The 25,578-nt window shown below is 46.7% G+C and overlaps 8 protein-coding genes across 12 annotated transcripts; 5 read left to right on the plus strand and 3 right to left on the minus strand.

Annotated features, from left to right (window-relative positions):
• Positions 1-1,445: 1,445 nt before the first annotated feature.
• On the plus strand, positions 1,446-7,085 carry CCHa2 (neuropeptide CCHamide-2). Of its 3 annotated transcripts, none has more exons than XM_015181633.2 (4): positions 1,446-1,589; positions 4,881-4,961; positions 6,312-6,538; positions 6,606-7,085. In XM_015181633.2, the coding sequence occupies exons 2-4, from the start codon at positions 4,886-4,888 to the stop codon at positions 6,711-6,713; spliced, it is 411 nt and encodes a 136-aa protein (XP_015037119.2). In that variant the 5' UTR covers positions 1,446-1,589; positions 4,881-4,885; the 3' UTR covers positions 6,714-7,085. The 3 variants fall into 3 exon arrangements, with proteins under 3 accessions (XP_015037119.2, XP_015037118.2, XP_001358386.3); XM_015181632.2 differs by having other exon boundaries at positions 1,451-1,704; XM_001358349.4 differs by lacking the exon at positions 1,446-1,589 and adding an exon at positions 3,954-4,239.
• A 1,397-nt stretch (positions 7,086-8,482) lies between these two features.
• LOC4801266 (WD repeat-containing protein 36) lies at positions 8,483-11,569 on the plus strand. The gene is made up of 3 exons (XM_001358350.4): positions 8,483-9,746; positions 9,808-10,239; positions 10,302-11,569. Exons 1-3 carry the CDS (start codon positions 8,603-8,605, stop codon positions 11,474-11,476), a joined length of 2,751 nt encoding a protein of 916 aa, XP_001358387.3. The 5' UTR covers positions 8,483-8,602; the 3' UTR covers positions 11,477-11,569.
• An 830-nt stretch (positions 11,570-12,399) lies between these two features.
• On the minus strand, positions 12,400-15,283 carry Droj2 (DnaJ heat shock protein family (Hsp40) member A4-like). The gene is made up of 3 exons (XM_001358351.5): positions 15,132-15,283; positions 13,142-14,273; positions 12,400-13,058 (listed from the first exon to the last, which is right to left on the minus strand). Exons 2-3 carry the CDS (start codon positions 14,243-14,245, stop codon positions 12,948-12,950), a joined length of 1,215 nt encoding a protein of 404 aa, XP_001358388.1. The 5' UTR covers positions 14,246-14,273; positions 15,132-15,283; the 3' UTR covers positions 12,400-12,947.
• A 521-nt stretch (positions 15,284-15,804) lies between these two features.
• Positions 15,805-16,298, plus strand: mRpS21 (mitochondrial ribosomal protein S21). Its single transcript, XM_002137274.3, has 2 exons — positions 15,805-16,065; positions 16,123-16,298. Exons 1-2 carry the CDS (start codon positions 15,919-15,921, stop codon positions 16,237-16,239), a joined length of 264 nt encoding a protein of 87 aa, XP_002137310.1. The 5' UTR covers positions 15,805-15,918; the 3' UTR covers positions 16,240-16,298.
• Positions 16,299-16,862: 564 nt separating this feature from the next.
• LOC4801269 (mucin-5AC) lies at positions 16,863-20,860 on the plus strand. Of its 3 annotated transcripts, XM_015181634.2 has the most exons (9): positions 16,863-16,963; positions 17,938-18,041; positions 18,101-18,495; positions 18,603-19,055; positions 19,225-19,353; positions 19,417-19,741; positions 19,804-19,895; positions 19,960-20,089; positions 20,152-20,860. In XM_015181634.2, exons 2-9 carry the CDS (start codon positions 17,954-17,956, stop codon positions 20,268-20,270), a joined length of 1,731 nt encoding a protein of 576 aa, XP_015037120.2. In that variant the 5' UTR covers positions 16,863-16,963; positions 17,938-17,953; the 3' UTR covers positions 20,271-20,860. The 3 variants fall into 3 exon arrangements, with proteins under 3 accessions (XP_015037120.2, XP_033240131.1, XP_033240188.1); XM_033384240.1 differs by lacking the exon at positions 16,863-16,963 and having other exon boundaries at positions 18,636-19,055; XM_033384297.1 differs by lacking the exons at positions 16,863-16,963; positions 18,603-19,055.
• A 150-nt stretch (positions 20,861-21,010) lies between these two features.
• LOC6897130 (uncharacterized) lies at positions 21,011-21,785 on the minus strand. The gene is made up of 2 exons (XM_002137275.3): positions 21,379-21,785; positions 21,011-21,323 (listed from the first exon to the last, which is right to left on the minus strand). The coding sequence occupies exons 1-2, from the start codon at positions 21,471-21,473 to the stop codon at positions 21,110-21,112; spliced, it is 309 nt and encodes a 102-aa protein (XP_002137311.1). The 5' UTR covers positions 21,474-21,785; the 3' UTR covers positions 21,011-21,109.
• An 882-nt stretch (positions 21,786-22,667) lies between these two features.
• On the plus strand, positions 22,668-24,780 carry Lip3 (Lipase 3). The gene is made up of 3 exons (XM_001358353.4): positions 22,668-22,774; positions 22,833-23,552; positions 24,344-24,780. Exons 1-3 carry the CDS (start codon positions 22,694-22,696, stop codon positions 24,722-24,724), a joined length of 1,182 nt encoding a protein of 393 aa, XP_001358390.4. The 5' UTR covers positions 22,668-22,693; the 3' UTR covers positions 24,725-24,780.
• CheA87a (Chemosensory protein A 87a) lies at positions 24,708-25,513 on the minus strand. Its single transcript, XM_001358354.4, has 2 exons — positions 25,254-25,513; positions 24,708-25,090 (listed from the first exon to the last, which is right to left on the minus strand). Exons 1-2 carry the CDS (start codon positions 25,491-25,493, stop codon positions 24,773-24,775), a joined length of 558 nt encoding a protein of 185 aa, XP_001358391.3. The 5' UTR covers positions 25,494-25,513; the 3' UTR covers positions 24,708-24,772.
• Positions 25,514-25,578: the final 65 nt, after the last annotated feature.

Below are 25,578 nucleotides of genomic sequence, written 5' to 3' on the forward strand. Positions count from 1 at the left end.
CTTTTTCTGATGACTGCATTGTCCCTAGTCTTTGATGTCCTCACCCCTGACCATTGCAATAGAGATTCTAGATCTGTTCAATCTATTTGTAAAGTAAAGCATTGAATCTTCAAGAAATTGCGAGACATGGTACTACGATTATGATTTTCTCTCAACAACATGTTGTAGAGCTTATTTGTATAATGGTAAATGGAGCCCATTCCTGGAGAACCCAAGCTCCCTTGCTGCATTTTAATACGATTCAAGAATCATCCCAATCAGCCCTATGGATCTCGGGGTTTCTCTATAAATTTAAATATAGTTGTAGGCGTAATCTCTGAGAAGGAACCGGGTTAAGTCAGGGTGCTGCCAGTTCTAGAAATTATGTGTTTATGATTGAATGAGTCCAAAGTCCTCGCGGATGATGCACCTTAGTGATGGCAGCATGGGAGATGGGAGATGAGCGCCGACGAGGAAGCCCTGCATAGGTGGGTGCTTACCCGTAATTCACATGTTTGTTGTCAAATATTTTGATCGCTCTGCGGAGCAGCGTCAGCTGCTTATCGTGTAATTTGTTTTTGGTGCGAGGCGATAAGCTGCGCTGCCAGGCTCCTGGAATCGGCAGGGCTGCTGGGGCTGGGCAGCAACAGGGAGGAGCGTTCGCCGGATAGATTACAGCAGATGGGGGACTGGTGGTGGGAGGCTATCGCGGAGTCGGGTAATTGTTGTAAACAAGTCATTAGCAAATCAATTTGCGGCCGCTGTTGATATGCAAGTGAGATTTCGTTTACACCAAATGCTGAGCTAGGGGAAAATTCAAAAGCACCTCAAGTGAATCGACCAAATGTGGGGCACTAAACTAATTAAATGGCCAGCGCTTTCGACACCACGTGGGCATGTACTGGGGCATCATCTGGGGGGTAAGGTTCGCAGTGCACTCTGACTGGGCCCACGGCACTGTGGCATCTGCGTCAGCAGGCGGAAAGTGGCAAACAGGTGCAAAATGGATTCATTCATTCATGTATTCATATCTGTTGAAGTGACGCGCTCGCTTTGGCTGTGGCATTGGCTGTTCTGCGATGGCAGAGGACCAGGTATTGCCGAGCAAATAAATCTGAGCGCGTTGCTAATTTGACGTTCCCCGGCACAGCCCTCTTCCACTCTTTTCCCTGCCCTGCCCCGCCCTGCCCTGACCATGCCTCAAAGGAAATGCTCTTTGGATAGGCACTACCAAACCACCGCATTACAGCTCCCACGCATTTACGAGCGCCCACCCCTCCCTCCGATGGCATTCGAAACGACCAAAGTGTCATTGCATACATCTAGGCGCCCGCTGCCAGCCAGCACTTCGTGTGCCACTCGGCTTTCCGGTCGCTTCTGATTGGCTGGCACGCGGTAGACCACACACACGCTCGCACCCACGCGCACACAGACAGGGCCCCGTCTTGCAGTATAAAGCAGGGCCGTCTGCGTCCGGCGGCATCACAAGAACTCCGGACTGCAGTCGAGCCACACAAACAACGCCGAGATCCCGTCGAGAAGAACCATCCTGAGAGGACCCCAGCCCAAGGAGGACGAGAAAGTCAGTCGTTTTGGCCAGTGAAGTGAATGTAGGTGTTCCATCGTCGCGAATCTAATCTAAGGGCAAACAAGTGAAAAGTTTGTGTTGAACCAAAGAAAATTATTCGAAAATTTCTCGCAACTTATACTCATTAAAAACACTTGGTGAGTAGCGGCCCCACCCCCGCCGAAGATGCCTGTCGAATCCATAAGATAAGCTGCTCCGATTACTGCCGAGATACTTTGTTTGCTTTAATTGTCGGCCGTTTGCCAGGACCAACTAATTTGCCTCTGCCCTGCGGCAAGGCGTGTGCTTGGCTTTTTGTTTATTTGTTCAATTTAATTAAATTAAATTAGATTAAAGCTCATAATTGCAGCCCACACTCCGACCCTGCGACCCCCCGACGATAATCCGCTTTGATTTATTTTTCATAATGCACCCACTCCCACTCCCACTCCCGCTCCCTCTCCAAACTGCCGCGGGCCGGACGCACTTTCTGCCAAAGTTGAAACTAGGAAACGCTATCAAATCACTCATTTACCCAGGACCAAGTTGAGAGCTCCTACTGAAAGCCAGCAGCTGCATAAATCATGCATAGCAGTGTAAGAGCAGTCAGGCAGGCAGATGCTAGACAGAAAGACAGGCAGTAGGTATATTCAGGACCGACTTGTTGTGTAACTTTAACTCGATTTGGGGACTTTCCTTGCCTTTCCCGAGTTTTGCTCGCTACTTAATTGGTTTGCTGTGATTTATAGTCGCAGCAGTTATGGGAATCCCACATGCAGAAGCATTCTAAATGCTAACCATTTGACATCTAACAGATAGGATTCACATAATCATGTCTTGAATAAAATTTTCCGTTTTAGTTTCATTCAAGCTTCTAATGCTTAATGAGGTTAGGTCTTAAACAGATGGTAATTTGCTCTAAACTTAATTTAATTCTACACCAAGTGCTTTTCCAAAAATACTTTCGCAAATTAATGCTAATGAAATTGTCAAACCGGGATAAACCAATAATCAATTGGAAAGATTTCTAAAATTTAAATCTGCATAAGAATATTAAGACTAAAAATGTACATGATTTTGGACTTCGTTTTGATTTTGGATCAGTCAAAAGTCTTTACAGTTTTTGAACAAATAAATAATTGGAGAATGAATCCAAATCAATGCTCTTCAAGAAAAGAAACCATCGGATTATTATCCTCCAAATGGCTTTATATAACCGTTCTCTGAAAAAGTTCAGTTCTTCATTGCTTCCTCTGAGCAGATCTTAAAGAAAAGGCAATTATTATTAAATATAGAAAATGTTCACAGAAACAATGATCATCTTACATAGGAACCCCAATTAGTATTTAAATTCTTTAGTTAATCGAAACTTCCACCTGAAAACCGGTAACTTCGTCTCCTCTTTTGGTACCTCTTGCTACAACTTTAAACGTGGTGTGGACAGACCACAGAAAGCTGTGACTCAAAGACTACGTAGCTATAATTAAAAATAGTTCAATACCTGGGTGAATGTGGATCTCTTTATCTTTAAATCGATCCCAGTACAACTGTCCCCAACTCCATCCCATCCATGCCGAAGGCACGCTTCTGTAGGCTGACCTGGTTAGCATCTAGCATCGTTTTGCTTTGTTCTGTTCGGATTATCAGCTGGCGATTAGAAAATTTCACACGGAAACCGATCGAACGGGTGTTCGTGAACTTTGCATTGGCAGATGTTGATTGGGATTGGGATTGGACCGAGGGGGATCTATGGGTACACCCATATCTAGCCACAGCTCGGCAGCACCTGTGGAAAGTTTTCCAAATGTGATTTACGATGCCCTGAAGCCGCACGAACGGGTATTAGTGACAGTGGCTCTGTCAGCACCAACTCATTAAGGCATCATTATGATGACTAAATAGCTGGGAAAATTGATAAACCATCGTCCAGCGCCCTCCGCCGGTAATCATGTTGTTTATGTAATGAAAATACTGTTATTGTTTTCGCTGGCGCTGGCGTGGGTGTGGGTGTTGATTTTTCCTGCACTCCACAGTAGCACTCCACATATTAATAATCACTTATCGGCCGACCATAAATTTAGCCCGAACAGCTCCTCGAAATAGCCCGGCAGACGACAGGAATGGAAATATTAATGGGGCGCGACTGCGACTACGAGTGGGGGTGGAAATGGGCGTGGGGGTGGGAGTGGGAGCTGGAAGGAGCACGCGTGACACGGATTGCGCGGAGATTACCGGGTAGATCGCGGCTTATCAGTTATCAGCCAGGCCGGGCCGGGCCGGGCTGGGCTTTCAATGTGGCATATAGATCGGGGCGAGTCGGCGGATCGGCCTCAGTCGCTGGCGGGTGCTTGAAAATGTGAAATCGTGCTCAAGAATTCGGCTGATGGTGGCGCGGTGTTGAGAACAGTCGCATTCGAGGGTCCCAGATCAAGTGAAACTGGCAAAAACATCCGCCCCAACCGCGGTCGTGTCTGTGATTATAGAACCCATCCATCTATCGAACCTAGATTGTAGGCCGAGGCAGGGCAGGCGAATAAAATTTGAAAATAAGCTCAAACCAAGTGTGCGCGAACTGCCAGTGAGTGCCAGTGACTGCCAGTGAGTGCCAGTGCTGCTGATAAACAGGGTTTATCAAGGCAACGGCAACCTGTTAGCAGGGAAAACAAAGGGAGTTACGTGTACAATCAGTTAAGGTTAGTGAATTCCCCGTTCTGGAGCGGCACTGCAGTCGCATCCGAGTGTGACACGCGACCGGGTTCGGTTCTCAATAAACTTAATTACGCACACTTGCCGCATGATTGATGTGGACTGTAAAACCCATCAAACATCCGCATCGGCCACGGCATCGGCATCATCTGGAATCAAATTTTAATTTCAGTCTTAGGCCCACACACACACACGCTCAGACTCTAAAAGAGGATTCATGCAGGTCTCGGCAAATTAAATGAGTTTATCTTTCATCTTTGAATATCTTGGATGTTCTGGGAATTCAAAGCACGTAATAAACAAACATTTGCCGAGGTTCCACGTTTGCCACTTTGCCCTCAAGTTAATTGTCTTTGTGTGCGATTGTGTGGGTGTGTGTGCGAGTGTGTGGGGGCGTTACATAAATCATAGTTCAAAAACTTTTGCGGCCCAGGATTAGCTCCCTAAATGCATGCTGACTTGTGCGATTTGTGTGACTTCTGACTCTTTTCCGTCGTGTGCTCGGATTTCCTAATTAATGTAGCACACCCTCCGGGGCCGCGCTCTGTCAAATCCAGGCACCGTCCTCAACAGGTGCCCATCCTCCGCTTCCCAGCTCTCTAACTCTTCCCCTTTCTCTCTATTACAGCTATCATGAAATCCACCATTTCGCTGCTGCTGGTTGTCATCTGCACCGTGGTCCTGGCCGCTCAACAGAGCCAGGCGAAAAGTGAGTAGCCGCATCTAGAGATCCATAGTTTAAATGGGACGCTGCGGGAACAGTCGTTTCGCATGAATATCGCATTCAATTTAAGAGCGAAAAACAAAGCCATAAATGTGTGACATGCCACATATCCAGGCCCCTCCTTGGCAGCATCAATTGTTGCAGTTTAATGCAAGACAAACAAACGGCAACCGACCGCCCTTCTCCTTCTTCCAACGACAGCCATTGACAGGGACCCCGGAGTCTTTGTTTATGCAGCTGCGGGAACGACAAGTGCGGAGCTGGGCCAGTGGGGCTATAAGGTGTGCAATTTCCATTTCCTGACTCCTCTGTGGTGCCCCCAAAGGCCACAGAAGTCATGTGTGGTACATTCTGTCGTACAACGAGCACTATTCACGAGGAGTCAAGGGGAGGAAACTGCCAAGGATAGCGCTAGAACGGGTTTTGAATATAATATTGAATCAAAATTAAATAGCAATGATAACCAAAACTTAGAGCACGAGCAACACGGGTCTGCAATTTCCGTTTCCCTGCACTTCTGTGGTCCGTCTGTATCCTCGAATATTCAGTTCACTTTTGATTGAATATTCTCGATTATAGAGTGGCATTTGTGCTGCCTCTGGGATATGCGTATGTCTGTACATAATTGGATGATCATCTGAGTCCCAGTTCGCATCAATTACCGAAACTTTTCGATTTGATTGCCTTTGAAATAGCATTTACGAGTAGGCTGTTCGCAGGCTCCCAAAGTGAATACAAGCAAAACATTGTGGGACAAGAGAAATCCACACATCGTCGATGTGAAAGATACCCTAAAAATCAAGCCATATTTGCATTCAGTCAGAGACCCCGAGGAATCCGTTCTACCCTGCCCCACAATCTCCTCGGCGCTGTGCTAATGTCAAGGACAACTCCCTCGGGGGCAGAGGGGAAATTTATGTTTGCCTGTGTGGGCGGAAATTCAAAAATAGCAGGCAGCCAAAAGTTTATTCGCTCACTCGCAGACGCCCGGCGGAACGGGCAGGGTCAAATGGTTATCACAAGATGTCTCTCCCGAGCATTGGAGAGCGATTAAAGATTTCGGCTGTCAGAGCGGCAGTCTATCTGCCCGACCCACATACTCGTAATGGTACAAAGTTTGTGTGTGGTGCGTTCCTTTGGGGAGTGCACACGCACAGGTCGTGCCTCAGCCCGTGTTCGGGGCTGGGGTCGGGGTCGGGCCTAGGATCGGGGAATGGGGTCATAGGATTTTTGTGCGCTGAAATCGATTAGATGGCCCGCTAGAAGCGTTTGCAATTTCTTGGTCACCTGCCGATGGATAATTAATTTTCGATCTTCACCCTCCCACTCTTACAGAGGGATGCCAGGCCTACGGCCATGTGTGCTATGGGGGCCACGGCAAGCGCTCCCTGAACTCCGGCACAGGAGCCGGAGCGGGCGACTCTGCGGCTGAGCAGGAGTATGTGCGTCCGAATGGCCTGCTGCCCATGCTGGCGCCAAACGAACAGGCGCAGGCCCTGCCCGAGGGCGAGTTTGATGACTACCCCGCCCGTCAGGCGCTGTACAAAATCATGAAGTCATGGGTAGGTGTGGGCCAGGGCTTCCGCCGGCTACGGCTTGACTAACGGCTAATCGGCTCCCCTCTTGCAGTTTAACCGTCCACGCCGACCGTCCCCACGTCTGAGCGAGCTGGACTATCCCCTGACCAACTCCGGAGAGTTGTTCAACCGCGATGGGCCGATGAATGCGTTGAACTAAGAACCACTGACCACACGAACTGCAAGCACTACAAGCATCAGCATCAGTAACACCCGATCCAATGGAGTACAACACCAACACAAACTGCACCGACAGCAACTGCACCGACAGCAAAAGTAACCAAACCATTAAGAAGAGCCACAACCAACACCTGCAACATTATGACATTAGCAATTACTATGAGTGTTATTTACATACTTCCGCAAAATGTATAGAATGTTTGATAAATGTCTACAAATAGCGCAGCAAATGTTTCTGCTTCAACTCTTAGAGCGCATGAAAAATAACTGAAATTTTTAGGGGCTGGTAAGGATTTCAGTGCACAAAAAAATATAGAGGAGTCGAGAGATGAATAAAACCGATACAATTCAATTACATCGTGTTTCAATATCTTTATGCATACACACACACTATTTATGTTTATTAACGAGGAAAGCGAAAGACTATATGTAGTTGTAATTTTACTTTATATATCACCTATACGGATTCCAAAGGCACACGGCACCATCAATGCTTGGAGCTCCATGTGGCAGCGGAAGGCCGTGTAAGGTATATTGTATATGTATGTTAATCATTAATCATTAATCGTTATAAGTGTATAAATGTTATATTACGACAATGCAACCTATAAAATGTTCACAAGAGTTTCTATTTATAATGATAAAAGTGGTTAAATAAATAAGCTAATGTGCTAGAGAAGCAACAAAATGGAATTAGTAGTTGGTTTTTATTTTACTGTTTGCCGGACCACATGTATGCATGTTGGTGAAAAACAAAATTTAAACTTGATTCTTTCGCCGCCAATGCGCTTGTAGCAGCCAGCTTTGTGCCCACTTAGTTTATGATATGTAAATTTTAGTGTTGCGCAGTGTACAATATACTTTTCATTTTTTTCATTTCGGTATATAGAAATCTAATAAAAGCAAGTATTTAAAATAGGCCAGTCAAGTATAAAATTGATTCATCAATCGGAGAAAATTGTGTGGGCATAGCTAAATAATCCAGATAGCTAGTAATATTCGACGGAATACCAAATTTGAGGAATATGTATAAGAGAACTTGAATTCGTCAGTATATTTATGGTATGTTTTTAAAATAATACGGTATATTTTGGTATATTTCTGAGGGTCGGACCGTACCTTATCGGATTTTCTTGCCACCACGTCTAGCTCACACACCTCGCAATTTGTATACTTTTCATAGTATTTTCTAGTATTTTCCAGTATATATTAAGGCGCGTTATGGACTCACCCTCTTGTCCAATGCACCAATGTAGAAACCGTGTAGAAATTCCACTTAGAGCCATGTCCCAGGCCACATCGAAATACTAATTCGTGATCAGAATCGGATTCCTGATCGTTTGTCATCAAAATATCAATTTTTTCAAAAATGTCGGAAAAAAAAGGCATGTCAAAAAGTGGGTAACGGAGGTTTTTCACACTGGCGCTTCCATGGGGCTTATATGAAAAAAAACGGCCAAAAATTTTTGAAACGTACTCCTTCAGGTGTCGCCTTTGGTAATTACATAAATATGTAGTTAATATGTAGCAACTGTGTAGTTAGCGTATAGTTACTATGTAATTAAATGAATTTAGTGGAAATTTTTGTTGACCGGTTTTGTTTAAACCTTGCTTTATAAACAATCCAATAATGATGAGAACTTAAAATTAACCAATCTTGTAGGAAATCGATGTAATAATCAGAAAAAATTATGTGGGCATGTCAAAATGTTTTATCTAGCTAATAATATTCCACGGAATATTAAAATCGAGGAATATGAACTTGAATTCGTCAGTATATTTACGGTATATTTCGTATATTTACTGCACGTGCTTCGTCGCGGCATGTTGTTTATTGAGTAAAACTGCAAAAAAAAGTAAATACACAGAATGACAGAGGATAATAATGAGTCGGAGCCACGGGCCGTGTTCAAGGAGAGCAGCAAAATATTTCGCCGCAACCGAGCCCTGGGCTATGTGAGCAACCATGTACCCGCAGTGACGCGGTACGTCCAGCGCCGCAGAGACACGCTGGTGATCACCTGCATCGGGCGCTCCTTCCAGGTGTACACTGCCAGCCATTTCCGCCTTCTCCATGTGAGTGGCCTGCACCCGGACGACATTACGGCCCTGGCAACCGACAGGCTGCACACGTACACGGCGAGCAACAAGTGCATTTACGCCTGGCGGGCTGGCAAGCACATACGCCATGTCTATCGTGGCCACAACCGGGATGTGCACCTTCTGCTGCCCTTCGGCTCGAATCTGATTGCCGTGGACCACGAAAACGTGCTGAAAGTGTGGAACATTTTCACCGAGGATGTGTATCTGGAGGTTCCGTTCAAGGTGGAGGAGTTCCAGGTTACGGCTGTGGCTCATCCGCCCACATACATTAACAAGATAGTGCTCGGCTCCCGCCAGGGCCAGATCAAGATCCTAAACATCAAGAAGAACAGCATTGTGTGCACCTTTAATCACCACGAGAGCCGCGTGACGTGCATCGAGCCGGCGCCAGCACTGGACGTGGTGGCTGTGGGGCATGGCGATGGCGCCATCATTGTGCTGAATCTGAAGTTCGACGAGGTGCTCATGGCCTTCAAGCAGGACTGGGGCGTGGTTACCAGTCTAGCCTTCCGCACGGACGGTCCTCCTATTCTGGTGTCAGCCTGCAGAAACGGTTACATGGCCTTCTGGAATCTGGAAGAGCGCAAGCTGGCTGGCCAACTGCAGGCGCATGAGAAGGAGATCACCACGGCCATCTGCTTTCCCAGCGAGCCGGTCGTGTTCACCACCTCCCCTGACAACTCCATGAAGCTCTTTGTCTTCGACATGCCCGACGGGGGCGCACGCCAGTTGCGCATTCGTGAGGGGCACACCAAGCCACCGCTTTGCATACGTTATCACGGCAGCTCCGGCGTCTCCATACTCTCCTCCGGCGAGGACAGCACCTTGCGGGTCTTTTCCACCCTCTCCGAGTCTCTAAACAAGAGTATGGGCAGGGCCTCCTACAACCCAAAGGCCACCAAGTATAAGAGTAAGTCAGAATGATCCTCCAAAGCATTAAAAGTTTCTCACGAAACGATTCCCTTTTGCAGATCGCTTTCAGTTCGACAAGTTTAGCATGCCGCCGATTCTGGAGTTCACCTCGGACACGGCGCGCGAGAAGGAGTGGGACAACATAGCCGCCATCCATGCGGGCATCATACAGACCACCACATGGACGTTCGACAAGAGCCGCATGGGCGAGCACCGCCTGGTGCCGAAGCAATTCCAAAACAAGAATCGCGTCAACTTCCAGAGCGAGACCACGTGCATTGTCCTGACGCACTGCGGCAACTTTGTGATCATTGGATACAGCAGTGGCGACATCGAGCGCTTCAACATCCAGTCGGGACTGCATCGCGCCAGCTACGGAGCGCCGGCTCACGAGAAGGCCGTGCGCGGATTGGCCAGCGACAATCTCAATCAGTGCGTGATTTCTGGCTGCTCTGAGGGGCTGCTCAAGTTCTGGCCCTTCAAGGGAAAGGGTAATGACCCCTGCACTCGGAAAATGATTCAATTATTTTAATAAGTTTTCTTCGCTCTGCAGTTGACAAGCCCCTGGCCATATTGCGCTTGGCAGATGGTATATCGATAATGCGACAGCACAGAGAGAGCTCGATGCTGGCCATTGGGCTGGACACCTTCAAGGTGTACGTCATCGACATGCACACGCGGGTGATTGTGCGAAAGTTTGTGGGCCACACAGCCAAACTGAACGATCTAACCTTTAGTCCGGACAGTCGTTGGCTGATCACAGCGGCCATGGACTCCACAATCAAGGTGTGGGACATACCCTCCTCGTACATGATTGACCACTTCCGTGTCGAGCGGCCTTGCGTATCGCTGAGCATGTCTCCCAATGGCGACTTTCTGGCCACGGCTCACGTCAATCTCCTGGGCATCTACCTTTGGGCCAACAAGACGCTGTTCAATCAGATTTCCTTGCGTTCCATTGACCCACATGAACCAGCCCCATATGTCGGACTGCCCACAAACGTTTGCGATGCCATGGATCTGGAGGATGGCATGAAGGAGCTGGAAATCGATGGGGATGACGAAGAACTGGGCGAGACGATCGATGCCCAATACGAGACACCAAAGCAGTTGGCACCCGAGTTAATCACCTTATCGGGCCTGGCTGCTTCACGCTGGCAAAACCTTCTTGATCTGGAGCTTATTAAGCAGCGCAACAAGCCCAAGGCCCCACCCAAGGCGCCGAAGCAGGCGCCTTTCTTCCTGCCCACTGTGTCTGGCCTAGAAATGCGCTTCGATGTGACCAATTCGGCCTCAGACAAGGACAGCTCGCGCATCTTACAAGCCTCCACACTCAACAATCTAACCACTTTCGGCCAGTTGCTGGAGGCAACTGCCACCAGCAGCGATTTCAATCCCGCCGTGACTCACATAACCCAGCTGGGTCCCTCGATGGTCGACTTTGAGATCAAATCGCTGCATCCGGAGGCCGGCGGAACCCTTCTGGCTATGGTGCAGTTCCTCAAGCTCATCGAGTTCATGTTCAGCACCAACCTCAACTTTGAACTGGCCCAATCCTACCTGAGCGTCTTTCTTCGTTCACACGGCCTCACCCTGACGGAGTCCCCCGACCTGGTCCGAGCACTGCGCACTGTTTCGCGGGTGCAGGAGCAGGCCTGGGATCGAGTCGAAAGTAAGCTGACCTACGGAACAGGCGTGGTAGCCGCCCTACGTAACTTTGCGAACTAGTGAATAGTCTCCCCCCATACCCCCATCTACTCGTATTTGTAGTTTTTTTATCCATTTACGCTGTAAATAAATTGACACACAAAACGACAAAAACCTTCCTAGTTTCGTAATAGCGGACGACATGCTGTCTGGGCAAAATCCTACCCATGCTTCCGAAATTCTTTAGAAGCAACTGCATGCTTTTAGAAAACTCATTCTGTAAGCCTGAATGGTAATCAAATCCTAATAGCAGATTTGATAAAATATCTTGGCCTCACATTTGAAAAATACTCACTTGGAGGATAAATATAAAGTCGAAAGAGATGTACTGGCCTATGCATATGTTGGCAACTAAGTGGGTATTCTGTGTGTCTTATATAGGACTTTGGCAAGATGTCGAGAGGTGGCACCGGTGAGCACGAGAAGAGTAACATGGGCCATAGCTATGGCATAGAAATCAAACTGTGGATTAAACACATGCTTCTTCCATATAAATGCCTACACAAACCAATTTGGACTTATGGAAGCCATACGGAAAAGCGCTCAAGTCCAATAGTGAAATTCGGCAAACATTTTTCTTTTTGAAACTAAAGGTGTATTTACAATAACTGCATCATCAAAAGGCCCATGCAGCACTAAGACGAAGCCAGGCAGAAACGCAGCCCAAACCTCCTCCATCTTACGTTCCATCACCAATGCATTTTTGTTCATCAAAAACAAGGAGACCCATGAGGACCTAGGGCCTACACAGGTCACCCGACCAGACTGGCTACACCCTTTGGATCTGCCATGACGTTGTGCGGGTTTGAAACGGTTTGCCATATTTAGTATATTTGATTAGGGGCGTATGAATCATGCTTTGGATGACGGTGCAGCGATAACTGAGTGAGAGATAGCTGCAGCAGACTGGAGGCAAATGGCGACACGACCTTTGGAAGAAAGGATTGAGTTGAAATTGTGAATTAATTATTTATTTGTTATATCCGTTTAAACTAACGCTTTTATTTATGCTGGAATTAAATAACTTAAACTTGTTGCTAGACGTTGTTTCTTAGATACGGTTCTAGTGGCGACTGATTTGTTGTTAGCGTTTTCAGTTTCAGTTTTGGGTTCATCGACGACAATCGTAACTCAACATAAACGTATTGAGAAGATATATTCTGGTTAGTTTTCGAACAACCACGCGTTATAGCCATAGTGCACATCTGATAAGTTTCCATTGATTTATACTTAAATATCGTTATCGTAGCTTCGCATATCTCGTGGCCAGATGAAATAACTTTAGTTTCTGGATTGGTTGGTTTCATGTTGTGTAGTGTAGTGTAGAGTGTAGTGTTTGGAGTAGTACAATGCAACACGCAACTGGGTCTGTGTGGCTGGTCTTCGGCCATTACAAGCTCAGTGTGCTACAGTGTGGGTACAGCGCTGGCACGCCGTATGGATTTGTTGGGCTTGGGGTGTGTCTGGTGTACTAGTAAGTATGTATAACCGCTTAGCTTGATGTGCACTGTTGGACTCGGGGGCCATCCTGATAGCCGCCATCGTCCTCGTCATAGGCCATGCGCTGGTGTTGCTGGCGGCGTTGCTTGGGATCAAAGTCCTCCTGTTTGGGCATCACGTAAGAAACAAATGATATCAGCTAGATTCGAAGGGAGATAACTGTTTCACTTTATATTAACTACTTACCAAAACAGTCTGCTCTGCTTCGAATGGAATGCTGATCTCTGGGGCCGGTGGCAGGCATTGCTTGAGCGTCGGTACCACAGACGGGTTGATCACGTCGGGGAAAATCACCTCGAATTGAATGATTAGCATTCCTTTCTCCATTGGATTCTTAAATATGGGCATGCCCTCCTCCGCGATGCATTTGGTCGTTTCGTGGCGAATAACTTCACCGGGCTGCGTGGACACGAGCAGATCACGGCCGTCCAGAGTCTTGACCAGGCGCTGGAAGCCGCACAACGCCTCTACCAGCTGCAGCGGCATCTTCATCATGAGATCCTGGCCAGCATGTGCAAAGAGTGAATGCTCTTTCTCGTCTAACAGTATAATGATATCACCCGGCTGAGAATCCGGTTCGTGGTCACCCTCCCCTGTGAATACGATCTTCTGACCATCACGCATTCCCTTTTCGATGTGCACTTCCAGCACCTTGCGCTCGCGCACCGTCTTCCGACCGTTACAGTTTTTGCAGCGATCCTTCTCCTGTATGACCTCGCCGGTGCCAGAGCACTTCCGGCACACCTGCTCGATGTGTTGCATGATGCCAGGTGCAATCTGTTGGACGCGCGCCTCAACTCCGTTGCCCCGGCAGTTGGCGCACTTCTCGATGCTGCCCTTCTTTCCACCACGGCCCTCGCACTTGTCACAAATCACGTTCTTCTGCAGCTGAAGCTTGCGCGTGGCGCCGTTGTACAGCTCGTCGAGCTGCACCGACATCTGGTGCACCACATCCTTGCCGCGACGCTCGCGACGTCGTCCGCCACCGCCGCCGCCACCGAATCCGGCTCCGAAGAACTTCTCAAAGAAGTCCATGGGGTTGCGGAAGTCGCCAGAGTCGGCACCGCCCTTCTTGATAGCCGCCTCGCCGCCGTCATCGTACACCTGTCGCTTGTCCACGTCGGACAGCACCTCGTAGGCTTGCGAGATGGCTTTGAACTTCTCCCCCTCATTGGGGTTCTTGTCGGGATGGTACTTGAGTGCCAGCTTCCTGTACGCCTTCTTGAGCTCGTCGGGAGTTGCGTTCGGCTTCACGCCAAGCAAATCGTAGTATCCGGTTTCCTTGACCATCTTGTATAAATATATTGAACCTGTTTAACTGAAAGCAGAAATGAAGTATTACTATAGAGTTCTACGATTCCCTCTACCTCGGGCGGTGCGATGCCTTTATGTCTCTGGGATGAGTGTGTGCATATGTGCTGCTTCCGGAAGGCCCGGTTCAAGGTTAACGCCGAGCAGTAGTACGCGAAAACTGCGACGCAGTCCACGTTTTCTAGAAGTTTTTCTATTTCAATATGCCGTCGGCGACCGATGAGCAGCTGACGCCGCTACCTTGCGTCCCTGCCCTTCTGCCCCATCACGACGACACGGGCGCACACACGCATACACACACCAGAGTTTCTAGAAAATTTCGTCAGCGTTTGGCAGCCCTGGTCACCGCGCCGTTGCGAACGGCGACCGCAAAGAAGAGCACGATAATGAAAGAAAAAAAAAATCACCCAGCACTTGGACAAAGTGAAAAGCAGAATAAAGGGCAATGCAGAAACTACTCTGTTCAATTTTCAATTGATTGCCTTCCTGTTTCTTGAAAACCATGCCAATAAATGTTCGCAAAATAAAGTTAAGTACATGAACATACGCACACACACCCATTGGCCTTTGTGTGTGTGCTAGGTACAAACATGTGCCGCGCAAGACGCTGCGTCAGAATAATTTGCACGAACATGAACGAGACACATGGGAGAGCGAAAAGAACAAGTTCAATCGATTTTACAAAAGAATGTGTAAAATGCAATTTTCGCAGCCCATCTCGTTGGCTGACGAAAAATTAATTATCGCTGATTACTTAACAAAAGCGGAAAGGCAAGAGAAGTCCACCAAATACACACACAATGGGAATGCAAAACGAAACCTGCCATATTAGACCAACGGAATTATTTGCAGAGTCGCCACTTACCTTTGAAATCAATTGCTGCCGTGTGTTCGAGTGTCTAGCAAAACTAACTTTTGCTATTAATAATTACACTTTTTACAATAATTTATAGAACTGACTACTTTTTCCGTGCTCGCCACGCTTGGAATGAGATAAAATATACCGTCCGACCCTCAGAAATATACCGAGACTACCTCATTTTCAAAATATACCGTAAATATACTGACGAATTCAAGTTATATTTTACATATTCCTCGTTTTTGATATTCCGTCGAATATTCCTAGCTAAATATGTCTTCTATAGCTGAACACATAATTTTATCCGATGAATAGATCAATTTTCTAAAAGATATGTTAAAATAAACTCCTTTTTATTGCGTTTTATTAAAAAAAAAACGTTTTAACAAAAAAGGTCAAAGCATAGAACGAAGTGTGTGGAAGACACCTCGTCGGAGCCAATAACCTTTTGACGGCTATCGATACTATCGAATACAGCTCCACGCCAAGCTGAAATTTCGACGTCAGAATATGGAATATTGTACCATATCAATATTCTAGCAGCTGGAATAATTGTGAATTTCTAAATATTTAAACTATTATCAATATATTATATTATATTGTTTGATCAATTTAAGAAAATCATATTATGTTGAACTGCAGCATCTCTAAGATGGTTCCAAATGAATCAATTGAATTAAATGAACCAACTATCGATTTTTCTTGTGAAAACAATCGAACTACTGCCGCCTGGTTACTTAATAAATATTTATTTGTTTATTGAAAATTGAAATAAAAGTTGTAATCGGACAACATGAGGCACGTCCAGTTCCTGGCCCGCACTGTGCTAGTGCAAAATAACAATGTGGAAGAGGCCTGCCGCATGCTCAACCGCGTGCTGGGAAAGGAAGAGATTCTTGATCAGTTTCGCCGCACACGTTTCTATGAGAAGCCCTACCAGGTGGGTGGTATTCATACATATCTAAACAATACGTTAATTCTGATTGATCTCTTTTAGGTGCGCCGCCGTGTGAACTTTGAGAAGTGCAAAGCCATCTACAATGAAGACATGAACCGCAAAATACAGTTTGTGCTCCGCAAGAACCGTGTTGAACCTTTCCCCGGCTGCAGTTAGTTTCCTAGTCTCTTCGTACTGTTCTTAATGTAATAAATCTAAGAAAACTTGTTGGTAAATGGAAGATGTTTACATTGATTAGAACATGTGGGATCTCAAATAGCGGTGAGCCAGTGAGAAATCCATCCTTCTTTATTTCAGTGCATCCATATAGCTTAAGAAATGGGGGACATGCTTCTGTAGAAACATTAAGATGGACATGGTTGAGGTAAATTGTCATCTTGATTAAGAAATGTACTTGTCGGAGATGCGTTACAAACATCTGACCAGTTAAATATTACTCTGCTGATGGTTACCCGGTAAGGGTACGGCTATTCAAACAATTAAATTAAATCAGCGCCTCTTATGGCACAGTTTTCTTTTAAATTAAATTAAATCTTATGAAATTCTGTGGGAGCACTGGTTTGGTTGTTTGGGCTCACACAAACTTCATAAATGCTTTAATGGTGGCTACTAAATATGATTCTTTGTTCAGAATTTTTTTGATTCGATTTTAGCGTACTATGCAGATTACATGGATAGTGTGGCTTCGTGGGGCGAAACACATTTGTCGCAATGAAAGAGAAAAAGCCACTTTACAACTTTGGTCCCTAAAAGAGCGTCATGAGGCCTCACCCTAGTTTCTTATACCTTGTCGGACCCACAGTACTAACGGTACTCATAGGTTTATACATTTTCTCCCTTCGAACGCATCGGACGTGTTTTTTTGTCTTAAATCTGAGAGGTAAAAATTATATTGGCTTGAAGAAGTTTTGTCGATTGCCAAATATTTGTAAATTTTGCAAATCAAAGATATGTAGCATACTTTTCAGAAATATTATAGAAAGAACTTATTTGTTCGATAAAGTGCGTTGCGGCCCCATCGAGCGGGCTCTTGTTTTTACATGTGTTTGTACATGTGTGTTTGTGTTGTTGTATGTGTGTGTGTGGTGCAATTGCAGCAGCGCTGCAAACACTTGCCTCAGTCTCTGGTGGCTCTTTTATAGCGCCCACAACTGGGATTCCAAAACGTGCTCAAGTGTTCCTCCAATGACATCGATAATTCGCTTATGCGGCCAATTTACCCAATTCACGCCAAAAGAAAAGCTTTCTCTGTGGTGTGTGTGAGTCCGATGGGACTATGGCGCAGTGGGAGCGAAAGTTGGCATGTTTGGTGCTTTGTTGTTGTCCGCCTTCTCGCCCCGCTTCTTTAAATACCCGGTACTCGTAGAGAACAAGGTATATGCGCTCGTCAGATGTAACAAGAGGAAGGAGGGCCCCTGACATAGTAACTTAAAAAGGCTATTCTTCATCAGCTTTGATAGTCGTTTGAATTTTGAAATTCAGCCCTCCGTTAAGTGGAAACATTCTTCAGCAAATCTTTTTCGGAAAAGGGAAGGCTTGTGCCTGTTGAATTCCAAATGGCTCCGACCAGTGCACACGCTATAAATCCGAGTAGGGAGTATCTGTTAGTCGATTACTGCGTTCTTACTGGCTTTTTTACTGCTTTACTTTGGCTGTGTTCTTGTTGTGCTGTTTTATCGATTTCTTGTGTTATTTTTAGCGTGATTTGGATATGTGCATTTGTGTGTGTGTCCGCTGTATTTTGTGTTTCCTTTTGGGGCCGGGCCGTTACATCTTCACGGATGTTAGTGTTGGTGTGCGCCTAATCGAGCCCTCGGTGGTAATCGAATAAATTATGTCTAATGCGACTTTCAGATCTGGAATACGCGGCATGTTTTCAAGCAACTTGGTGGCCATCTTCTTGCTGGCGTGCTTCGGCATAGCGCAGGCTTACCCGGCCCTGCTGCCCTATATCTACAGTGAGAACCGAACCGTTGCACCGTAGTGGACCCAGTGCTAATCCAGGTGCCTTCCACAGATCCCTCGCACGAAGTCCATGCCGTTAAGCGCAACGATGCGGTTTTCCCCCAAATAGAGGACGATGTCGGCGAGCTGGACCAGCTGCGGAAGGAGCAGGTGGGTGTGAGCAAGCGGCAGCATGACGGTAGCACCGCCCGCACCAGCACTACTACCAAGGAGAGCGTGGAGGAGGGTGCCGCCGCCCCCGAGCCCCATCAAAGTGCTAACGTGAACATCCTGCCGGATTTGGAGCGGCAGCTGGAGGTGGCCACGCCGCTGATATCGACTACAACCACCACCAGTACCTCTGCCACGACCACGACGGCCACGTCAAAGGAGGAGAGCGAACGCTCACAGCTGGAGGAGCCGAAGACAGCCGTCAAGACGGTGGTCGAGCCGACGGTTCATGCCAAGGTAAGCCCCATCCCAGCCCCAGCCCTCCTCCCAGTCGGTAGTGTGGCTTGCCTGCTCTCTCTCTCTCACGCCTTGTAAACACCAAATGTGTCTTTTGAAAATCCAAGTGTATATCCACGAAACCACCCAAAAACCAACAGGCATTTTACGGTGCAGCTCGTCTAGCCTTCGGCCAGAATCCGGAGGTGTTACCAACATCCTCAACCACGTCCACAAGCACCACAACAACAACCACAACAACAACTCCAGCACCACCTGAGGAACCAAAGGCCGAGCCCGAGCCTGAGCCCGAAACTGAGCCCCAAGCAGCAGCCGAATCTCAACCTGAACCTGAACCTGATCACGAACCCGAATCCGAGTCTGAAGGGGATGCGGCCGTGCCAGATAATATCGAAGCAGCTGCAGCGGAAACAGAACTGACCGCCCTGACACCTCCCAAGGTGGCAGGACCCCACAGCCACGACCACGACGGCAACAAGGAGACCATTGGGGACATCATCTTTGATGTGGTGTCATGGAATCCGGAACGGAGGTCTAGCGCGCCGAAGATAACGGCCAAGGTTTTTATGACAAATCACCGATAACCGATATCCGATCACAGACCATTGACCATTGATTGGCAATAAATTGGCAGATTTCAGCGAAAATTTAACCTCAATCCAGTCATTTTTGTAGCTCACCTTTATCGCTCTCTTGCTAATCGAATCTTTTTGCGAATCTGTTTTCCAGACGGTCCAGGGGCTACTGCACAGTCCTAATGGACAGTACTCCTCATTCGACATGGCTCAGTATATATTTTGGACTGGCGACGAGACGGCTGTAGTCAAGGCAGTGGAGGAACTAGTCAGTGGAAGAGTGGTTGGTTATCACCCATCTTCTCCGTGGCCGTCCGATTCTCAAGTTTATCTTTCTATCCCCCAGATCACCAGAGAGAATGCTCTCAAGTTCTTGCAGGATATTCGTTTGGGCATTGAGTTCTTGCAGCGATCCTATGCCAACCGCATTTTCCCCGAGGAGGTCCGTCAGAACCAGCTAAAGCGCCATAGTCCCCCCAGCCCCACGACATCAACAACATCCACAACAACAACAACTACCAGTACCACGAGTACAACTACGGAGAAACCCTTCCCGGATGTGCATGCTGCGGAGGGGATTGCGCCGCAGGCAGGAGCCGTGCCAGTGAAAACCTTTGATAGCTTCAACTTCTGGAACAAGCTGAAGGATATGGATAATGAGGTGCAACAAGGTGGGAATTAACCAGACATATAAGGCATACTTAGATTCCTCAACGTTGTACCATTTTCTTAGACCTAACCGACTATGACGAGGGTCGGGCCAAGATAGTGGAGTACCTGTACAACGAGTACTCCCTGGAGGAGATCCTCTACAAGCTGGCAAAGGTAGCAACACGAAATAGCCTAGCTCTGAGTGCTCTATTAAACGATTGATTGTCTTCCTGATTAGGTGATGTTTGCCCAGTCCCTGGCCCATGGATCCGATGAGGCACAAATGGAGTTGCAGAAGCTAACCGAGTTCCTGGAGCACGAGGGCAACCTAGGCGTTATACCCGTTGATTTGCAGAAAAAAGTATTACGTAAGTCCGGCTATCACCCAAGATGAATAAATTAATGAATCTCTCAATTAATTCCGTTTCAGGAGTGCTGCTTAGCGCCTTGTCAGACACGTTGACCGAGCATCCAGAACTGCTGCCGGCAGCACGGGTCAACCTGGCCAATCCATTTTACAGGCTTCCAATGCATACTCCCAGCCAGTAGAGCGCGGCGTAGCGCAGCGCTTTAGCAAAAGTTATCAGAATAATATAAATCTATCTATATATAAATATATATATATAAATGTATACATGCATAATCCACATCAGCTACCAGCTATCAGCTATCGACATTTAACAAACAGATTTGAAGATGCTCTCTCTCGGAATTGCCTAGGACTCTTTCATTCGACTTAGCCCTATGCTTTTTATTGTGAGTACTCGAAATTACCCGGTCGATTGGCACTTCCAAGTTGATTTATGGATATGTTTTTATCCTATGTGTAATATAGCAAAATATTCTCGTGATATTTTTGTTGTCAGGCAGAGGACGAGACAGAGAAACCCCCTTAAGTACACGGTATTTTTAGGAACCATAGCAAAATTAATTACTGAAACCCTCAACAGATGGAGACTTTCGCTACTTTGAGCTTTTAACATGAATCTAACACTATCTAACAATCTAAAGTAGAATATTTACTGCGTACACTTGCTTGTATTTGATATGAGTTAGTTAGGAACAATGCGGTCGAGGAGGTCGCAGGAGCAGAGTATCTTTGGTAACGAAGCAGGAAAGGGCTCTGAGTCCGCATATATCAGTAGCGAATATACATACATACATAGCTGCTCCCTACACAGCAGCAGCAGACACAATAATAACACCTATTATACGTTCTCCCCGCAGTAATTGAGCTATTGTGCATTATTAATGAATTGGTTAACCGATTGATTGTTTGTGAGTTACATATACGATATGCAAATAAGAACTAGAACCTGTATCAAGAATTATCGATTATACACTAAAATACATATATATATATATATAAAACATGCGTGTGATCTAGTCTACTGGTCCTTCTTGGGCTCGACCGCGTCCGCCGGTTTGTCCAGCAACTGGTTGATGCGCTCCTCCGTCAACGGCTCGTTGCTGTTGAAGAGTTTCTCGATCTCGGCCCGCTCGTCGTCCCCAATTTCTTTGGCGTACTGCTTGGCCAGTTCCTCCAGCCGCTGTTGGTTCTTCTTCAGGTGCCCCGGCAGCCAGAATACAGTCTGCACCATCCTGGAATAAACTCCGAGTTACAAGGAAGCTCTCCCATCAGGGGACTCGCGCTTACTTGAGTAGTACGAATCCACAGAAGGCCAGCAGTAGGCATAGCCCAGAGGTCTTGAGCATGGTCCAGTAGTCAACCAACACTTGCTGATTCTTCATTTTGGGATCTCTTTGGCTAGTTCTACTCCACTCGCGTCAAAAATGTACCTTCGAATGTCATATGTGGCCGTTCTGACATGTCCACTTCCCACACAGGAGGCAATGTTGTGGTCAATCGTCGTCATGGGGAGCCAGTCCACGGCATACGTGTGCTAGACAGCGGACCACCAATCATGTGTGGTCCCCAGAAATCAATATTCAATTTGCTCTGATTTCAGTTAAGGGCCGTGAAAAATAACTCCTGCTAACAGAAATGTTGCCAAGCCCTACACCAAAATGTGGCCAAGAACCCAGAGGCATGCTGACGAAGTGCGCACAGAAATTCCTGAGAAAGTGTCGTCTTTGGTAATCGCACTTTCTATTTTTAACAGTTATCTCTGCATAAACGAGTTAATATAAAAACAAAAGCCAGTCAAAATACTATACTATACTCTGCTTGGTTTGACTACTATATGCACTATAAGATACCCACTAGTGAAGATTTAATTTTCAATTAAATTATAGCCAAAACTCGTCTCTCAGTGACCTCTTAAGAGTATCTCTTACTTATTTGAATGCTTTAAGCTTCACTATTTCTTTATATTATATCTATAAAACAAACCGGGCATATTATTTTGATAGATTTTTTTTTTGGTTCGAAAAGGAGTCCTTTCCATGTCTTTCATTACATAATATCTCCCAACATAATGACAGATTGTCAGTCGTCAAGGTTGTCAAGAGAGTTGAATCCCTTTACTATTATTATTTGTATGCACCTATATCATTTATAATACTATAATATTATATTAGTTGGTTTGCTAGAGAACTTAATCATTTTCTTACTCTTCCCATTCTTTCACACCATTATACCTGTTGCATCCATCAATGAAAAGTGTAATACGCCCTTGAACTCGTTCTAAATGGGGGGTATCAAAATAATTGGAAAATGATAATAAAAACAGGTGCTGGGTTGGGGGTCCAGGTTTTCGATCGTAAATTGGAAACCAATGATTTCGATCAGAACAAGAAACTGATTAGACCAAAGTCTATCTATCTCTCTGCATACTATATTACGAATATATATTTAACTGATTCGGGGGGGTCACTTCGAACAAGCTTCAGTCGCGTCTATATCAGCAGACAATAAATCTGATTGCGGCCAACTAGTCGTATCTGAAGATAATGGTCAGCCGACCCCTATAAAAGGAGAAATCCGAGGGTGCTCGGACCACAGTTGAGCGATGAGACGAACCCTACAATTATCCATAGTGCTGATCGGCCTAGGCCTGGTCCTGGCTGGGAGCCGACCCATCTCCGATTGCGTAAGTGTGCAGGGACTTCGAGTGAGGGCACTTCTGCTATTATCAGACATTATTATAGGGAGAACGCATCGAGGACGATGGGTATCCGATGGAGCGCCACACGGTGACCACCAGCGACAACTACATCCTGACCATGCATCGCATCCCCTACTCCCCAAAGACGGGCTATACCCCCAACAGACCCGTGGCCTTTCTGATGCACGGCATGCTCAGCTCCTCCTCCGATTGGGTTCTGATGGGACCCGAGAAGTCGCTGGCCTACATCCTCTCCGATGCAGGCTACGATGTCTGGATGGGCAATGCGCGCGGCAACACTTACTCCAAGGCGCACAAGTACTGGCCCACTTACTGGCAGCTCTTCTGGAACTTCAGCTGGAACGAGATTGGCATCTACGACGTGCCCGCCATGATCGACTACGCTTTGGAGGTTACTGGACAGACGCAGGTGCAGTACGTGGGACACTCCCAGGGTACCACCGTATACCTGGTCATGGTTTCCGAGAAGCCCGAGTACAACAACAAAATCAAGTCCGCCCATCTGCTGGGTCCGGCCGCCTACATGGGCAACATGAAGAGTCCCATGACCCGCGCCTTTGCACCTATCCTCGGCCAGCCGAATGCCATGGTGGAGCTCGTCGGTTCCATGGAGTTCATGCCCAGCAACAAGTTCAAGCAGGTTCTGGGCATCGAGATGTGCCAGGCCACCTCCCCTTACGCCGAAATGTGCGCCAACGAGATCTTCCTAATCGGCGGCTACGATTCCGATCAGCTGGATTATGTGAGTATATGATTTATATATGATATCAACGAACCTTAACCTGCAAACGATAATCAGTATCGTATCAGTATCAATAGTGTATTACTATAGAACCATCTTAGGTGTTCCGATTGCTCTAATACCCGTACTAACAAGTGCCAGTCCCCTTCTGTCTCTGAAGGAACTAATGCGTACTGCAGAATGTCCAGTGTAGAGAATCAAAATTCAATAATCAGGACTGTATATATTTAGTTTAGCTATCCCTGTTCCTGTAAATGTGATGGTTCGCGCTTTTTATACCCTCTATTCAAAAAGTACAGGCCAGAAAAAAAAAACCTCAGACCTCTGGTATATGTGTATTCTTCCTGAGCATCAATAGTCGAATCGATATAGAAATACCTTTCCAGCCGTCAGACTTTATAAGCGCCTAAATCTCACAGACTATAACGACTAAATTACCTGATTTTGTGTGGAGGGAGGGTCCTGTAATATCACACTAAAATAAGTGTATAGCTACAACGCGTCATATACGATATCTTTTGTTATTCATAATATTGAAGATACGGTCAAAATCGGGAACCGAGAGTCATAAATAATGATCTTTTCTACTAGATAAGATAAGATAAGACGGTTGCGATCGGATCGCTTCTCTCTCCATCGCAGTCTCGCTCTCTCCCAGTGTGTCTTAGTAGTTATGGCTGAGATTTCAAATCCAGAATTCTCTGTTATCCACCTTCTCCATATCACTTTCTTGCATGATGAAGGTTCGTGTGCGGTTCTCATTTATATTTCAAATATGAAACTTTTTTCAGGAACTATTGGAGCATATCAAGGCCACCTCTCCGGCTGGTGCTTCCGTCAACCAGAACCTGCACTTCTGCCAGGAGTACAACTCGGGCAAGTTCCGAAAGTTCGACTACACCGCTCTGCGTAACCCCTACGAGTACGGATCGTACTTCCCCCCCAACTACAAGCTAGCCAACGCCAAGTCCCCCGTCATGCTCTACTATGGAGCGAACGACTGGATGTGTGACGTGGGCGATGTGCGGCAGCTGCGAGATGAGCTTCCCAACTTGGGCCTGGACTACCTGGTGCCCTTCGAGAAATGGGCGCATTTGGATTTCATCTGGGGAACGGAAGCCAAGAAATACGTGTACGATGAGGTCTTGAAACAGATGCGGTCCCACGAATAAGTTTACTAATTCCAAAATAAAATCAATGCGGGAAAAGTGCACTTGTTTTCACTCGACTTCGATAACCGCCATATAAGACAGCTTGATGTGGTCCTCCTTTAGCAACTTGCTCTCGATACGATAGTAGCCGGGCACCAGAATCTTCTTCAGTTGGTGCACGTCCAGGGGATAGTCTTTGAGATGGTAGTGCTCCGGCGGCAGGGGACAAGAGTCCGGGTGCGGTGCGTTCGAGTGCTCCTTCAGCTTCTCGTACAGGAACTCCTTGTAATAGGTCTTCATAACGTCGCAGACGCCGAGCCGAGGCATGTTTAAGAATTCCTCGTACTCCTCGTCGCGCTCTTTGGCGCGGGATATAAGAAAGTGGATCTGCAAAGGGTACGCCCGTGAATGGATGAATAATATACACACACTTTAACCAAATATCGTTTAAAAGTAAGGGACTAATTTGAGCTGGAGCAGAGTCCGTATATTGAATTGGGACGACATCCTTTGATTAATTCTGAAGGCCCCTGCAGAGATGATTCCATACCTGCCATTCGTTGTCGATGGTCACGTGCTGCTTCAGCTCGCCGCTGACCTTGACCAGGTTCTCCTCGTCCTCGGCTATGCGCAACACGCTTTCCAGATCGTCGGTATCTTCGTGCAGCTTCTCCAGGCTATGCAGCTTCAGCGTGTGCTTCGCTTGAACTCGAATTGGGGTGGCGGCCAGCAGGACTAGGCCCAGAAGCAGCATCTGCTGGACTGACACTGACCCGGCAGAATAAGTCATTTCACTGTTGAGTGAAGGCCTGTTGGCGGGCCCTTATAAGGATCTCGCTGGGCTACAAGTTCAGCTTGTACAAGTATCGTACCGG

The sequence above is a fragment of the Drosophila pseudoobscura genome, chromosome 2 (genome assembly GCF_009870125.1).
Source record: "Drosophila pseudoobscura strain MV-25-SWS-2005 chromosome 2, UCI_Dpse_MV25, whole genome shotgun sequence".
Taxonomy (NCBI): Eukaryota; Metazoa; Arthropoda; class Insecta; order Diptera; family Drosophilidae; genus Drosophila; species Drosophila pseudoobscura.

Coding starts and splice junctions, on each gene's coding strand:
- Droj2 (XM_001358351.5), bottom strand. CDS start 14,245: ATGGTCAAGGAAACCGGATACTACGATTTGCTTGGCGTGAAGCCGAAC. Junction 13,059..13,141: donor AAGCAGAGCAGACTGTTTTG/GTAAGTAGTTAA, acceptor ATGCCCAAACAG/GAGGACTTTGATCCCAAGCA.
- CheA87a (XM_001358354.4), bottom strand. CDS start 25,493: ATGACTTATTCTGCCGGGTCAGTGTCAGTCCAGCAGATGCTGCTTCTG. Junction 25,091..25,253: donor CCATCGACAACGAATGGCAG/GTATGGAATCAT, acceptor TACCCTTTGCAG/ATCCACTTTCTTATATCCCG.
- CCHa2 (XM_015181633.2), top strand. CDS start 4,886: ATGAAATCCACCATTTCGCTGCTGCTGGTTGTCATCTGCACCGTGGTC. Junction 4,962..6,311: donor TCAACAGAGCCAGGCGAAAA/GTGAGTAGCCGC, acceptor CCACTCTTACAG/AGGGATGCCAGGCCTACGGC. Junction 6,539..6,605: donor ACAAAATCATGAAGTCATGG/GTAGGTGTGGGC, acceptor CCCCTCTTGCAG/TTTAACCGTCCACGCCGACC.
- LOC4801269 (XM_015181634.2), top strand. CDS start 17,954: ATGTTTTCAAGCAACTTGGTGGCCATCTTCTTGCTGGCGTGCTTCGGC. Junction 18,496..18,602: donor AGCCGACGGTTCATGCCAAG/GTAAGCCCCATC, acceptor TGAAAATCCAAG/TGTATATCCACGAAACCACC. Junction 19,354..19,416: donor AACTAGTCAGTGGAAGAGTG/GTTGGTTATCAC, acceptor TCTATCCCCCAG/ATCACCAGAGAGAATGCTCT.
- Lip3 (XM_001358353.4), top strand. CDS start 22,694: ATGAGACGAACCCTACAATTATCCATAGTGCTGATCGGCCTAGGCCTG. Junction 22,775..22,832: donor GCCGACCCATCTCCGATTGC/GTAAGTGTGCAG, acceptor ACATTATTATAG/GGAGAACGCATCGAGGACGA. Junction 23,553..24,343: donor ATTCCGATCAGCTGGATTAT/GTGAGTATATGA, acceptor AACTTTTTTCAG/GAACTATTGGAGCATATCAA.
- mRpS21 (XM_002137274.3), top strand. CDS start 15,919: ATGAGGCACGTCCAGTTCCTGGCCCGCACTGTGCTAGTGCAAAATAAC. Junction 16,066..16,122: donor TCTATGAGAAGCCCTACCAG/GTGGGTGGTATT, acceptor GATCTCTTTTAG/GTGCGCCGCCGTGTGAACTT.
- LOC6897130 (XM_002137275.3), bottom strand. CDS start 21,473: ATGAAGAATCAGCAAGTGTTGGTTGACTACTGGACCATGCTCAAGACC. Junction 21,324..21,378: donor TGTGGATTCGTACTACTCAA/GTAAGCGCGAGT, acceptor AGTTTATTCCAG/GATGGTGCAGACTGTATTCT.
- LOC4801266 (XM_001358350.4), top strand. CDS start 8,603: ATGACAGAGGATAATAATGAGTCGGAGCCACGGGCCGTGTTCAAGGAG. Junction 9,747..9,807: donor AAAGGCCACCAAGTATAAGA/GTAAGTCAGAAT, acceptor TCCCTTTTGCAG/ATCGCTTTCAGTTCGACAAG. Junction 10,240..10,301: donor CTGGCCCTTCAAGGGAAAGG/GTAATGACCCCT, acceptor TTCGCTCTGCAG/TTGACAAGCCCCTGGCCATA.